This window comes from Cervus elaphus, chromosome X (genome assembly GCF_910594005.1).
Source record: "Cervus elaphus chromosome X, mCerEla1.1, whole genome shotgun sequence".
Classification (NCBI taxonomy): Eukaryota; Metazoa; Chordata; class Mammalia; order Artiodactyla; family Cervidae; genus Cervus; species Cervus elaphus.
The window spans coordinates 43,930,070-43,945,405 of NC_057848.1; the positions used below are offsets into that span (position 1 = coordinate 43,930,070).

The window sequence follows — 15,336 nt, forward strand, 5'->3', positions numbered from 1 at the left end:
CAGGCTCTTTCCATATCTTGGCTACCATGAATAATGCTACCCCCTACTCCTGACTTTTTAAATCTTGCTAACATAACTGTACACTTTTTTTCTGCCTTAGTAAGAGAAGACCAATGTATCTATCCTTTGTTTGGTTTTTGAGGCTTCCAAGAGCTTCAAGTTTCTCATGTATACTGAACATCAGGAATCACACACAAAGTTCAAGTGGAGAAAGCATAAGAGGTAAAGCTCAATGTCTACTGAGACCAGGGTAACCCCTGGAATATATTTTGCTTTCATTGAAATCCCAAAAGACGAATGAGCTTCTCTTTTCTTTGTCAGTGTTCTCTTTCTCATGAAATGAGAGTATCAGAGGAGACTCTGTTAAAGAAGAATCCTGAGTAGTAACGTTCTAGTAAATGGAGTCTTTATTTTAAATTAGCCACTATTGAAGCTGTCTTCATTAGAACAGCCTAGGTTGGCATTATGAAAAAATCGATCTTTCTAAGTGGTTGGGCTGATTTTTCTGGTTATCAATATGCCCAGAATATCAATGCCTGCAACATTCTCAGTCACCTGGGTGTGATGGGAGGGGGCGGGAATTTGTGAAGGATCACATATTCCTCCTAGGCCTTTTTAGCTACCCAGGCTCCAGTGGGGTGAACCAAACAGACCAAAACTGCTATACAATGTTCTTGGCTGTTTTTACTAATTTTCCTTTTGGTGGATCCCACATTGGCTTCAGGAGTTATATATGTCTGGGAAACCGACACTGCAAAGTTCTGGCTTGTTCCCTGCCCTGATGCTAAGGGATAAATATAGATCTCAACCACTACAGAAATTTGGCCAGGATTCCAAGGGGTGTGTGTGTGAGGGGCAGTGCTGATGGGGCCATTCTGACATGTGGGAGAGAAAAAAGGTTTCTTTATATCAAAGGCCCTCTTTGGTGGGGGGGGAGGACCAAGCAGGAGCCTGGCCTCTAAAATCAGAATGCATAATCCATATTTAAGGGGCTGGTGGATTGACACAAATAAGGAATATTATAGGTGGCTTAGTGTGGGGCAGGGGAGGTGGGGAGAGCAAAGGGAATCTTTCCTGACACCTTAGATCCTTTTGCATGAGATCAGCCTTATGAAAAAAGAAAGTTATTCTTGGCCAACTCCCCTCACCCCCAACTCCCACCCAGGCCCCACCCCCTGCATGCACTGATATCCAGCTCTCAACGGAGAAGGACACAACTGAAGACTGCCATTGGGCCCATAGTGGCTCAGGCGCTAGAGAAGGGCAGGGAGTGGGAAGACGTGAAGCTGCAGGGGGGGGTGAGTTGCTCATCCTTGTGACCCAGAATATCTCCCCCTCCCTGTAATGATGAGCTTGCTTTTCCATAAGGGCTTTCCTTTGATTCAGAGAAGGGGCCAACCAATGAGAGAGGGGCATGCTAGATTATTTTGGGGAAGGGCTCATGCCAGGAGGGTTCACTTTTACTAGACGCCAAGTAGCCCCAGCAACCAGTGTCTCCTGTACCAGCAGCAGCTCCGGAGCTCTCAGCCACTCGCCTGCCTCTGCCGCGCCTCTGCCCACTGCACAGCCATGAGAAGGCAGCTCCGGTCCAGGAGGGCTCCGACCTTGCCTTACGGTTATCGCTACAGACTTGTGAGTCCTGGGGAGCAGAATATTTTTGCTGTCCCTTTAGAATGGGGTGGGTGGGGGTTGTGTAGGTCATGACTTATGGCTGCTTCTCTTTAGGATGGGCAGGAACAGTGAAGTTTAAGGAAGCCCAGGGTTTCAAGCGTGAGCAGTGACTCCCGGGACCCCATTGCACCCTGAATGGCTAGACTGAAGGAGGAAGCTCCTCTCCTGTGTAACAAAGATAAGGGACAGGGGAGAGGCCAGAGAATGAGGGGGCCTTCTACAATGTTTTCGTGGGAGTCTAAGAATTTGAACAGACCTTTTGGAGTCTGGGAGTAGAGGTTTCATTCCAATAGCAGGAAATGGAGCCAAGAGAGAAGGGAAGGGAAAGAGGAAATGAGAGTTGTTTGCCTACCCAGTTGTCTCAGTCCCTTTGGGTGGGAGCTTCTGAGGAACCCAGCTACTCTTTTTCTAAAGCTGAAATTCCAAGCTATAGCTAAAATCCTGGAATACTAGACAGAAGCTGGGAGCAGTCCTAGACATCGTTTCTCTAGAATACCCTCATCACTTAAAGGAGACTGCTGTGGCTCAGGGCATGGGAGGTACTGGCCATTTACTGCAGAAGCCAAAGTGAGAATGCAGGTTTCCTCATTTCTCATCCTATGCTCTTTCATATTTGCAGTATGCAACCCCCTAACCCTCCAGCACCCATGGCCTCCTGCCTGCCACCCCGCCCTGCCCAACACTCACACACCCTGCCTTCAATGTCACCACTTATCTCCAGGACGCATTAAAATTTTCTTTGAACCCAAAGTTTCCTTGCATTTACTTTGCTAGATATCATGAGTATATGCCACATGCAGTGTTTTTTTTTTTGCTGGGAAGTATATTCTGAAATCTCCCCCAGAGAGGGCTGTGATCTGAGCCTCAGGAAGAAACAAAGCTTACTCCATTTTTCTTGGGGAATGGCCACTCCCCAGCCAGGGAGCTAAGTGGAGACTCTCAACAGCCGGCAGAGGAAGACACAAATTCTAACCCCATACCAACCTGTGGAGGGCTTCTCGGAACTTTCTAGCCACGGTTTGTAGAATCTCTCTTGATGTTCCCCAAAGTCGCTTCCGGTTCTCAGAGCAGTCACAGCCTATAGGGCATATAAAATCATTCCTTATTTGGATTCTTTTCTCTATAATGCTGCTAAAGTGTTGTGTACAAGTTTAATTATCTGTCCCTCGTTTTGGATTTTAAATGCATCAGGGGATCTTGCTTTATCGGGAACACTTGATCATGTTTACAAAGAGAGGATTTGATGCAGTGAATAATTGTGTGCTAATGTCTCTTTTAAAATTAATCAATCGTTTGAATGTTTACAGGGTGTCACTCAATGCAGGGCACAAATTTATCTTCCGGGTCATACTGTTTGTTTATGTATTTGTTTATATGTTTATATATTTAGAGTGCTCAAAATGGAGCCATGTTCTGCCCTTCAGACTCTTTCCTTTTAGGGCAACACCACGGCCCCAGCACACACCCACTCTTCCATCTCTGCACACTCACACACACTATCACAGGAGGTCAGTGCCACTTTAGGAAACAGACAAAAACAGGCCCTCTCATTACAAAAGGATTCCCTACTGGGTTCCATTAAACACTGAGCTGCCCCCAAAGTGCCCCTCTTGTACATTGTGAGGTTCTCCTATACCTGGAAGCTGGGGCAAGGGGGAAAGATATTTGTGGTTCCTGAAGCCCAGGCAGTGTGAGAGCTGTGGGGAAATTAGCTTTGAGAAGGTTAATTCTTCCCGGGAGGGTAAAGCTTTAATGACAAGCCATCTTTAATGGGATTATCGTGAGAGCTCATATCTACAAATAAGATCAGGCAGAGGCCAAAGCCAGCTGCCTCCTCTGTGGAGCAGGGGTGGAGGGCAAGCAAAACAGGCGACTAGGAGAGAAAAGATTTTCCCGAAAATATAAAGGGAACAGAAACTCCTTCATCTTGAAATGTTACACTTCAAATTCTCCGAGATTTTCAGTTACATCAGATTCTCTGGAGGCCAGGATGACTGACTACCCACTACAGTCCGGATGAGCGCCTTGGCGAGGGCATGGTTCAGGAGTTTTCAGCCAGGCAGTCATCACTGATGTTTGTTCGGTGCCCACTGGTTACCTAGCCGCAGGCTCCATGCTGTGGAGGGCCATCAAGGAGTTAGAAAATATGGCCCCGTCCCACCTACCCCCACCCCAGGCGCTCAGAATGTAATTCTGGAGGTCAAATGGGTACCTATGTTCACACACAAGTGAAAGAGATTTAAGAACACGTATTAATCCGTTCAACATTGAGTGATGGGGGTTTATTTTCCTAAGCCTTACCCCGTGAGTCCTTGTCAAGAGTTAGAAATCTCCAGTTGTAAGCACCTTCAGCCCCTTGGGAACAGAATCTAACACATTGCTGTGTTCTGTCAATCTGCTCAACCACCTCTCAGCTCCTGTGCTCAGAGTGGTAGGGGAGAAACATCGTTGTCAGGGATATTGCGAGACATGGGTTCAGAGACTGTCTGCTCTGTCGTGAACTAGCTGCATGATTCTGGCTACATCCTGTTGCCTCTCTGGGCCTCACGTGGACAAGTGAATCTTCAAGGTCCCCGTCAGGTCTGATACGCACGTGACATAAGACTGTACCTTTGAACAAATTAGAGAGCAATTCAAGAGTGCTTGTAATCAAGAGCTAGACAGCGCTGGGCAGACTGAATGCCGACAGTAGAGCCTTGTCATTCTGTCTCACTTTTACGGATCCTGAACAATCTAGCTCTCTGGCCTGCCCCGCCCCGCCCCCCACGTCAGCCCTTTCAGCTGAGTGTCCTCTAAACGGCCTTTGAGGAATCAGGCAGGGAGACGGCGGCATGGAGCCCCTGGCCTCTATCATTGGACACATCCCCCCAACAGGTGCACAGGCCCTGCCGCTCTTCAGACTTGGACGGCAGAGAGAAGGGAGGGTGGCCTCATTTTCTGCTGCTGCAGTGAGCCTTGGCAGACCCACAAACAGCAGAGATCCAACTCGCCAGCCTGTGGCTGGGAGGCATTTGAAATACCATTTGGTGAAGTCTGGGTTTTTCTCTTTTTTTGTTTGATTTTCTTAGAACCACTTGGAGAAGATTACAGTTTCAGATCTCAAGTAATGGCTGCAATCAGTCAATCAACAAATATGTGCTGAGCATTTCCTACGTGCCCAGATTTCTGCCAAGGGTACGGGCTTGGGGGTGGGGAAGACGAAGGCAATATCAGTTGCCGTCCCAGCCCTCAGGTGGTCTGTCCAACCTGCTTCTGGCAGGCAGAGGTTCCAGCGTGGGCAATAGTCAAAGAAGCAGCAAAGAACTGCACCCCCAATCTCTTGTTTCTGTGGGGAAGACAGTCTAAGTTTTGAGGAGGGGTACAGCAGCTGGCTTTTCCTCCTGATGTCTATTCCAAGCTATTTTTAGCCACAACTTAGGATGGTGAGGGTGAGCAGCTGAAAGCATCCAGGGTGTTAGGACAAAGCTGCCTTGGACTGAGAATGTGCCATCACAGACACAAGTGTCTAAAACTCCCCCATCATCCAGTGTTGAGCTCAGTCTGCCCTGACAGGCCAAAGTTAACGGGAAGCCATGGCCCCAGGACAGAGTAATGACATGAACAGTCCTAGGGGAACAGCCCAAATGCCTGCAGCCGAGAATAACACTTGCACCTCTATGGAAAGAATATTGGGTCAAAATGGGTCATAGAAAGGATATTTCCTGCAAGAGAACAGAGAGAAAGAAATCTGCCTCTTGTAACAACAGGTATGTTTCTGGGTAAGTGGACATCTGAAGCATCTCCAAATATTGAGTTGTTTTTCATTTATTTCGGCTGGTGGGATGTGCCATGGGAAATTTTCTTTTCCAAAAAAAGGGGTTGTGTGTTGTCACTGTTTCAGGATGATCAGGATGAAGTGAACCAGAACTACTTAGCAGATGAAGAGGAAGAAGCAGAAGAGGAGGCTAGGGTGATGGTGGTACCTGATTTGGAGGAGGAGGAGGAAGAAGAGGAGGAGAAAGAAGAGGATGAAAAGGAGGAGGAAGAGAGTCACAGTCAGGAAACCGACAGTGCCTGGTGGCGGAAACTGCAGATTGTGAATGAATACCTGTGGGATCCGGAGAAAAGGACGTCTCTGGCCCGAACAGGTCAGAGTTGGAGTAAGTCCCAGTGGTCCCAATGCCCCAGTCGGGTGTCCTTTGCTTTCGGCTTGGCGTCCAGAACTCCTTTACCACACGTTGGATGGGCTTGTCTGCAAACTTCTCTTAGCTCTTCACGTAACCGGATCAACGCCTAGGGAAATAATGGGCAGATCTCATCAGGACAAACTCCAAGTGGGTGAACAGATGATTGTGTAGCTGAAATCCACTGGGCTCAACAGCATTTTGTAGTGCAGAGAGACAGTAAGAATGAGTTGAAAAAGCACAGATTTTACGGAAGCCCCAGCCCTGTCATTTATCATTTATCGTTTATCCTCTCTGAGCCTCAGTTTCCTCACCTGCTGAATGAGGGAAGCAGTATCTCCCTTTCTCTCTCACAGGAGCAGCCTGAGACTCCGATAAGATATGAACATGGTAAAATCGAAAGTATTACGCAGAAGACTATTCCTAGGATACGAGACTGAGGTCCCTGCTAACCTGACCAAGGGTTTGTACGGTCTCATCATTTCACCCCGTAATGTCAGAGAAGGATAGCCAGGGCTGCCGTAGAGTTGTGGGTACTCTACGGCTCCAGGGTGTTTGGAGAGAAATGGGTTAAAGGGATCATTTCTAGTGATTTAAGCCCAAGCTCCTGTATCTCTTGATCCATGGCAGAACTGCAGTCCACATGCAGCCACCGTGTTACTTCACAGCTTCCCCAGCACTCCTGTCCCAGGGTCCCTCCTACTCACCTCTTGAACTCTTAATGCTGATCCTTCTCAGGAGATTTAGCTTGCGGTAAAATTCACACTCGCCACACTCTCTGCACATCCCAGGAAAAGAGCAGCTGCTGGTCTGAACTCAGTTAACCCATGGAAGGAAAAACAGATAAGTCTATGGATGAAATAAGAGTCCCCCAGTGCCAAGAATCTACATTGCCGAAGTCGACATTCATGCCTTCTAAAGGCCCCTTTAACTGAGAATTCTCTCCTTTGTAGCTGATGTTTCTAGTTCAGCTCAGTCAGGGTGAAACGGCCAGCCCCGCTTCCTGGAATTGGGAATAGCAGGGGTGGGGCCCCAAACAACACCCACCTCCATTCACCCCTCTTCAGTTCCCAGCCCCACCCCTGCCCATCCCTCGAACTCTCAACTCTCGACTGGAACAAATGTACCTTTCAAGGAACATTCCGACATTCTGGAAGCTGCAGACAAATGCAGGCCACTCGCTGGGGCTCTAAAGGGGGCACAGCTGTCTCTGGCTTGCCTAAAGAGGACTGGAAAAACAGGCCTTGTGAAATGCAAGTGTGGTTCTGGGAGAGGAAGCCCTGCGTTAACCCTTAAACAGCCATTGGAACTTAACCAGATGAGCTGACCCAAACTGTGCCTGCAGAGAAGAACCCATAAGCCAATACAAGGGGACAAGAGAGGAAGGTTCGAGTGTCCAGGGGAGATGTGGCAGTGGGGACACTGCATATCCAGGCCTCTGGGAAGCGGGTCTCAGAAGGCTAACCCTGGGCAAACGGCAAATAGTGATGTTAATGCCCAGGTCACCACATGCCTTGCTGTCTTCTTGCTTGAGAACTAGGTGCCAATTAAGCACTTACTAACCCTATCCAGCCTGGACATCAACATGACAGACATATTCACCTAGACTGTTATTATATTCTGGGCTTTTCCTCTTATAGCTGGGCAACTTCTATTCATAGGAGCTATATGTTATTTTATTGGGTACTGACCAGAAGTCTATGAGGTAGTAATATTATTGTCCCCATTTTACAAATGCAGAAACTGAGGCTTAGAGAGGGTAAGTAACTTACCTAAAGTCACACAGTTAATAAGTGGCAGGACTGGGATTCAAACCCAGGTTGGATGAACACTGGAGTTCCTTCTCTTGCCAGAACACCACACTGACTTCATGAACTCTAGCAGTGAGCAAGGCCCTGATGGGTAGGGCCTCGGGACCTGATGGGATGTTTTAGTGGAAGGACTGAAGAGTTGGGATTGCAGGTATCTTGTCTATTCAAGATATAATTGTCTATCCAGGCTTGGGTGGGGCATTCAGGGGCGAACCCTGGATTACCTAGAGGAGCAGCCCAAGTAAAATTTGGATATTTGGAGCAGAAAAGGTTGGAGGGATCAATGGGTTCAGGTGGGTACAGTGCTTGGTTTTGCCGGGGGTGGGGGTGGTGCAGTGTAGCTGAGACAGCCTATCACAGGCTCCAGGGCAGAGACTCCTGGGCAAAGCTGAGGGGACGCATTGCTAGTGCCATTCTCCCATCTACAGCTTCCCGGCCACACATCCTGAGCAAGAAGGAAGACGTCTCCAGGGGAATGTAGCTGTCTTCTATTGCTTTCCTTTCATCCATGAAACTGAGCCTTCTGGTCCCCCAGGATGGTTCCAGCTGTGGATGGGTTGCCAGGATGAGGACAGAGGAGGGGGCACAGGGCACATCCCATCAGGCCAGCCAGTGGGCAGCAGCCAGGTGCCACAGGCACACGAGGTGCTGCTGTGTCTTCTCCGGGGACTCCAACTGAAGTGAGGTGTTTGTATTCCAGCTCCGCTTTAGTGCATCTTAGAAAACATAAAGGTTCACCTCCAGTGAAATTCCTAAGGAATTTTTTTTCCTCCTTTTCCCGACGCTTTTTGGGGGCTGTTAATTTTATTTGGTTCATGGTTCAATTTAAAAATTGACATTTGGATTTGGTTTGGGGTACAGCAGAGTTAGGTAGTTTGTTCCGGTTTCCAGCTCATGATATGGTTCAAATCCATAATTCTGACATCATGCCACTGCTGTGAGCAGAGTTGGATGCTATTTTCTGAGACAGCCCCAAAGAGGGGCATGCTTATTCACTCATTCTGTGCTGCCTAATCCCGGGGAAAACCTGGTCCTGATCCAGCCCACAGAGGAAGAATTCATACAACTGTGCCTCTGGAAACTATGGTAATAATAATAATGACAGTGATGAAGAGTGTCATATATAGAGCACTGAGTGTCTGCCAGGCCCTGTGCTATGCTATTTATATGCATTATTCAATGTTAAGAAGTCAGTACTATTATTATCCTCATTTTACAGATGAGGAAATTGAGGCCCAGAGAGGTAGATAGCATGTCTAACATTCAACAGCTAGGAAGTGGTAGCATCAGCACAGGATGGAAGGAGAGGCTGAATTTCAAATATTGTTAGGGACATAGATCAGAATATGAGGGAAGTGTAAACTTATCACCGTTTTATCTGCAAGGAATCAGGGGGTGCCCAAAGGTTCTATATCTTGCCCAAGTGCACAGTTAGAGCTCACAGGTGGCAGGCATCAGTAAGTACAGTTGCCCCCTCCTTCCTTCCCCATCCTGTGTTAGTGTTCTTTTTGAAATCAGAGTCACTTAAACTTTTGCCAAACATGAATAAGATTTGAAGTACATAAAGTGAAATCTTGCTTTGCCTTCAATAGAGTCAGGTTCAGTGGAAATGAGTCAAAAGTTTGAATTATGGACTATGTGAAAAGAAATGCTGTTTTCATCACTTGCAAATATATATAATCACCGGAACCAAGTGGCTAGAACTCTTTAGGACACCTGCTTTAATGAATAGCAGAGAATGATTTGTACGTAGGACATTGACCATAGCCCAGAGGACTCCCAAGCAATTTGCCCTCTGCAGTACTTTAAACTCTGTTCCCCTGTAATCTCGTTCATGGTCATCATTTGCTCAGCAAGCCCTTCCATCGGAGGTGCTGTAAAGGTAAAACTGCAGTCAGACCTCTGACACAATTCTCACCAATTTCAAATCGGTGACATCTGAATAAACAAGGACATACTGAGTCTGGGGAATTACAAAAAAAGCCATGTCACGTGTTTGCGCTGGTTCTGATTTATAAGTTCAAATGCAGATGCAGGGCTTATTGGCCAGCACTGACCACCCTCATCTCTGATTTTTCTGCAGGCCTGATCTTAGTCATTTACTTCTTCTTCTATGCCTCCCTGGCTGCTGTGATCACTCTCTGCATGTACACGCTATTTCTGACCATCAGTCCTTACATGCCGACCTTCACTGAGAGGGTGAAGCCTCCTGGTGAGTGCCCAAATACCCTGAGCTGTCCGAACACCCTGGACAGAAATCTGCTTGCACGGCATGTTCAGCCTCAATTAACTTTGGCTCTTCCCGGTAATGACTTAGGGATTCAATTATTAGGAGTAAAAGTAAAATGGTACTTGGCAGATTATGGTCCTTTTCATTTTGATTGCCTGGGAGGGGGTTGGGGGGAATGGTTTCATGGGAATCGATACAAAAAATTATCTCAAGAATGGGTTAATATATCCAAGACTTGTTTTCATTGCCAGGAGTTATGATCAGACCCTTCGCCCATAGCCTTAACTTCAACTTCAACGTTTCTGAACCTGACACTTGGCAGCATTATGTGATTAGTCTAAATGGGTTTCTCCAGGGTAAGTGCCTCTGAATGGTGAGAATATCTTTGGAAAGGTGATCGGTGGGAACTAAAAAATCACTTGGCTCTGAAATCCCAGTCTTAACTAACACTGCCCATTCTGGTTTTTCCTTACCTTGCGTCCCCCTCAGCACCTGTAGATACAATCAAAAGTACTGTAGTTAAAAAAAAAAAAGTACTGTAGTTTGTGACTGTATGTTGCCTTAAAGTATATAAGCCAAAGATGGTAAGTTATATGCTTATATGAAAGCATATAAGCCAGTAAGGTGATAAGTTTATTAGGACAGAGAACTTGCTTTCTCTTCTGGAATACCCTAGAGCACCTAGTTATGTCCTGGACATATCCAGATGGCTCAATAATGATCAATTATAAAAGATAATTCCGGGGAGGGGGCGGGTGGTGATGAGAGAAGGAGAGTGTTACCTCTTGTGTTTTCTCAAGGTGAGAGAATTCATTTCTTGGAGAGGATCCATCTTAAAGGATGATCCATCTTAAAGAGCCTTTATTTAAGGCTCTTTATTTAAATAGCAGTCCAAAAGGGAGTTGGAGGACAAACCTCTGGGTGGCAGTCACTCCAACATTTTGATAGCAAGTGTTTTCAAGATGCCTACCTCTATAGTATCATCAGATAATGTTTTCAGGGGCAAATGAATGGCTTTCTAAGAAGTCCTTACACAGGGTGAAAACTGAGGTAGCAACTTGGTTAAGTTTAAACATAGAGCCCACAATCTCTGTATTTCTCCAGCTATCAAGGTAAATCCATGGGTTAACTGCACCTATTTTTAGTGGGGGAAAAGCCAGTTAGACTGGTTTGGTTGTCCTGGCCTGGCTGAAGCCCAGTGATGGGGGTGGCCTACAGAACAGGCACTGAACTAAGAGGATTGTCTTAAGTGATAGGAAGTGTTATTTAAATGCATAAATGTTGTCACTGAACTTTAACCCTGCATCTCAGAGTCTGTTGTCCCCATTTTACAAATGGGGGAATTGAGGCTCAGAAAGGGGAAGAAACCTGATCAAAGTCTTCCAGTAGCCGAACCAGTGTTTCAATTTAAACCCTTGTTTCTGTTCTTGACACCCTTGCTACTCAAAATGTGATCCAGGAACCAGCAACATCAGTATCATTTGGGAGTTTGCTAGAAAGGGAGAATCTCAGGCCCCACACAGACCTGCTGAATAAGGATCTGCAGGTGGTCTTTACACCCTTTAAAGCTTGAGAAGTGCTGCTTTTCACAATTCTTTTCTGCTGCCACATGACCAGGAATTAGAAACTCAGCTTTGTATCAGTGTCATCTTGATTAAGTCTGAGATTCAGAATCCTCACCTGTAAAATGACAGAGGCATGGTTCTTTTTGAATCCATGGAGTCCCATTTTTGGCTCCCCAAAATGTTTTGGGCATCATAGCCAGCACAGTATCTTCTCTTCTTTCAAAATGCTTGTGAGCGATTGCAAATGTACTATCAGAATCTCTGCTAAGGAAATTCCTCTGAGAAGACAGAAGATGCAGAAATATCAATTCTGACCTGATGACAGAGGTGGGAAACATTAGGAAAAGCATTGGGTTCTTTAGTTCCTAAGTGTAGATAATATGCCCTGTTTAAAAGGAACACATCTCTGAAATAGACATCCCAGAGTATCAATTTCATTCCTGTGAGGACAGAGATTTTGCAATAAGGGTCATGCTCATGTCACATTATTTTTAAAGGAACACCCTCAAGAGAAACAAAGAACACGTGATTAGAGTTTCTATTTAGAAAGTTATTTGAACATAGTTCTTGTTCTTCAAAAAAAGATTAAAAAAAGAGAGAGATTAAAACAAAACCTTGAATTGAATGTAGACTTGTCAAAGGAAAAATAAAAGCTTAGCCATAACTGAAATAGATTTAAAATTCCCAGTTGCTTCTAATATCAAGCCCAAGTCACAGTCTGTCTAGATAAGGGTCCAGCAATACTTTTGGAGTTTTACCTCTGGTGGCACAATCTCCTCTGAAAAACTGAGCTACTTGGAACATAAATGCATGGAGGTAGGATCTAATAGGAGTAACTGGATTTCATCATTGAGAACCAAACTGGGAATAATGTCGTTATTTCTAAAGCCCAGTTCTATGGTATCTAGTAGCCCAGTCAGCTCACACACAGACCTTTTCAGCCTGATACCTATACCTTGAAAGTGAAAGTGAAAGTTGCTCAGTCGTGTCTGACTCTTTGCGACCCCAGTCCGTGGAATTCTCCAGGCCAGAATACTGGAGTGGGTAGCCTTTCTCTTCTCCAGGGTATCTTCCCAACCCAGGGATCGAACCCAGGTCTCCCGCATTGCAAGCAGATTCTTTACCAACTGAGCTATCAGGGAAGCCATGTGTACCTTGGACACATGCTAAATTCCACGCAAGGGAAAGGGACACTAACTCTGAGTCCCTTGGGTCTCAGCAGACAAGACCTCACCCCCTCACCCTCTCAGTGGAGACCCTACGTTTGTCATTGTTTCCTGTCTTTCAGCCTAAGTTTCTATTTTTCAGTGCTAACTTCCCTCTATAAAGAATGAGGAGCTGGTTTATTTCCTCCTCTTCTTCCTCCTGCTTCCTCCTGTTTCACAACACACAGTTTTCACGTTCTCGCATTGGGTGCCTCTGATCAACCTCAAAGAGAGGTTTCCTAGACTGAACTTAAAGAGATATAACCCCCGTGCTTTGCCTCTATGTATATCCCATGCCTCGATATGACTCAATCCTTCTTCCAAAATCCGCCTACTATGCGCCTCTTCCTCTCCCAGAAGTATTAATAGAAGAGGCAGCCCTCCATGTTTACAATTTACCATGTCAGAAAAGAAATAATGGAAAATAGAGAAGAGTTATAGAGCGACAAACATAATATAATCCAGAGACGGATATGGAAAAAGTTCCAAGAGAATGAGAAGCAAGGGGACAGGCAATCCAAGTGGACTAGGGGGACTAGCCCAGAAGGCTTCATGGAGAGATGTTGTTGATGAAGGGCCTGGAGCCCCTGATGCCAGGTCACAGGGTCTAAGACAGACTGAGTGGGCTTTCAGAGGAGCACAAGTAAGCTGGGGAAAGGAAACCAGGGAGGAGAACTACTGAAAACCTGGCCCTCTCTGCAGCACCTAACATGACCCTTTGCCACCCCCACATGCTTTAGGTTACAATGACAGTCTTCAAGAGGAAATGAATGTAGACTGTCCCCCCGGCCAGTACTTCATCCAAGACGGTGATGAGGATGAAGACAAGAAGGCCTGCCAATTTAAGCGCTCCTTCCTGAAGAACTGCTCTGGCCTGGAAGACCCAACTTTTGGCTACTCTACTGGACAGCCTTGCATCCTTCTAAAGATGAACCGGGTATATTGGCCCATGATACTCTGGCAATGAAAAGTGGATGAGTTGGGTAGGAGGGCTCTGGCCACTCCATGTCTCTTGGGTTCTGTCTTCACACACTGTTAAGCTTGGTCATTTTTACCAAAAGCATCAGTAATACAAACAACTGGATAAACCTACCGAGTAATAATTCCTTTTCTCCCTGAATACTTTCTATTTGGATTCTTCTCCAGCACCCCTGAACCTGCCCTTGGATGCCTGTATAAGGAATGAGATCTTGAGCTGTTTGGCACAGGGGACTGACATGAAGGTGGTGTGGGGGGGCAATTCTTCTATCACGAGAAATGCATTTTCCTCCTCTCCTGCCATGCCTTGGGGTGGCAGAGCCTTATCAGGCATGCTCTCCTTTTGACACCAGTCTGTTCTTTACACCTTCAGGATAATCTTGCTGCAGTTAACATTGTATGAATATCAGCCACAAATAAAACAAGGAGTAAGCTGAGCTGTGTAGCTCTAAAGATATTTTGCATCTGCTGCTTTCTGTAACATTTCTGAGAGGACAAATAGATCAAGTTTGTGCCTAAAGAAGTGATGACTCTAGGGGGAATTTAGAAAAGCCCCACTTTTTGACTGTCAAATCTGTTAATCTTTTTTCTTTTGCTAGATTGTTGGCTTTCGTCCTGAGCGTGGAGACCCTGTGAAGGTTTCCTGCAAAGTTCAGGTAAAGTGCCCTTTTGAATAAGTACTGTTAGCACATCTGTTTCGTGCAAAAAGGTGGGTCATCTCTTCCAAGGGCTTTACCATGGACAGTTGGCTAAGGGTCAGGGAAAGGGTTAATCTTTTCATAACTGGCCTCCATTTATACCTTCAGTCCTCCCTGTTTCCAGAAAGCATTCCATTCATGTGTATTTGTGTGTGTAGTGTTTGTGTGTGTGCGTGTGTGTGCTGATTTATACCTGTGAAAGCCAAGGACTGAACCTCAGCTAAGGGCCACGGCAGGGAACAACAATGTGCCAAGTCATTAATTGGGATTCTGTTTACACTTTTGCTTTTAGCTCTAATTACTTGTTTCTTTGAACTAAACAAGCGGCTATCATTAGAGTCATTAGTCCCTGCTTTTAAAACTGAATTTCACTTTTTGCAGCAATGACCAGTGGCACTGGGTGTTGCAATAACAAATGACTACAAAGGAAGTATAAACAGAACTCCATTAATATGCTAATTAACTGTCCTTCAAGGGACCATTAACTCCTATCTCATCTGTGCCAATTAGCTCCCTTGTAGGAAAAAGCCCTAGATCTTGGGTTTGCTTCTTAAACTGGCAGTAGCTGCCTCCTGTTTGCTAACAGCCACTGTACCCCCAGTCCTGGGCAGATGTCTTACAAATAAGTGAAGCCAGGGAATCCCATTCTCAGTACCAGAAATGCCACTCAAAACTCCAGTCTTGATGGTGGCAGATCAGAAAGCAGCAAAAGGTGGCATTTATTCAGCAGTAGTTCACATTCAGCAAGAATTTATGAATCACTTATTAAGTACCAGGTACTCTGCCTGGTGTTGGGAGTGCCAAGATAAATATGAATCTGCCTCTGAAATCAAGGCAGTCAAGTAATACAGATGCAGTGGGGACATAAAAGAAGGAAAGGTTAGTTCCACATGGGAGGTGATGACACTGAAGATGAGCTTTGAAAGGTCAGGCCATGCTTGCCCAGTGACCAAGGTAGGAAGGACATTCATTTTGTTCACATATACGTGAGCATGTATAAATATACACACATGAG

At 45.8% G+C, this 15,336-nt stretch overlaps 1 protein-coding gene across 5 annotated transcripts in view; it reads left to right on the forward strand.

The window, feature by feature from the left end:
- Nucleotides 1-1,219: 1,219 nt before the first annotated feature.
- The window catches only part of ATP1B4 (ATPase Na+/K+ transporting family member beta 4), a 38,476-nt gene continuing 24,359 nt past the window's right edge, over nucleotides 1,220-15,336 (forward strand). For 2 of the 5 annotated variants that reach the window (XM_043896361.1, XM_043896357.1), the window contains exons 1-6: nucleotides 1,222-1,632; nucleotides 5,552-5,810; nucleotides 9,729-9,857; nucleotides 10,127-10,231; nucleotides 13,386-13,582; nucleotides 14,223-14,279. In XM_043896361.1, the coding sequence (XP_043752296.1) occupies nucleotides 1,570-1,632; nucleotides 5,552-5,810; nucleotides 9,729-9,857; nucleotides 10,127-10,231; nucleotides 13,386-13,582; nucleotides 14,223-14,279 (810 nt within the window). In that variant the 5' untranslated portion in view covers nucleotides 1,222-1,569. Of the gene's footprint in view, nucleotides 1,633-5,551; nucleotides 5,811-9,728; nucleotides 9,858-10,126; nucleotides 10,232-13,385; nucleotides 13,583-14,222; nucleotides 14,280-15,336 lie in introns of all 5 variants that reach the window. The other 3 variants (XM_043896359.1, XM_043896362.1, XM_043896358.1) reach the window with 3 other exon arrangements.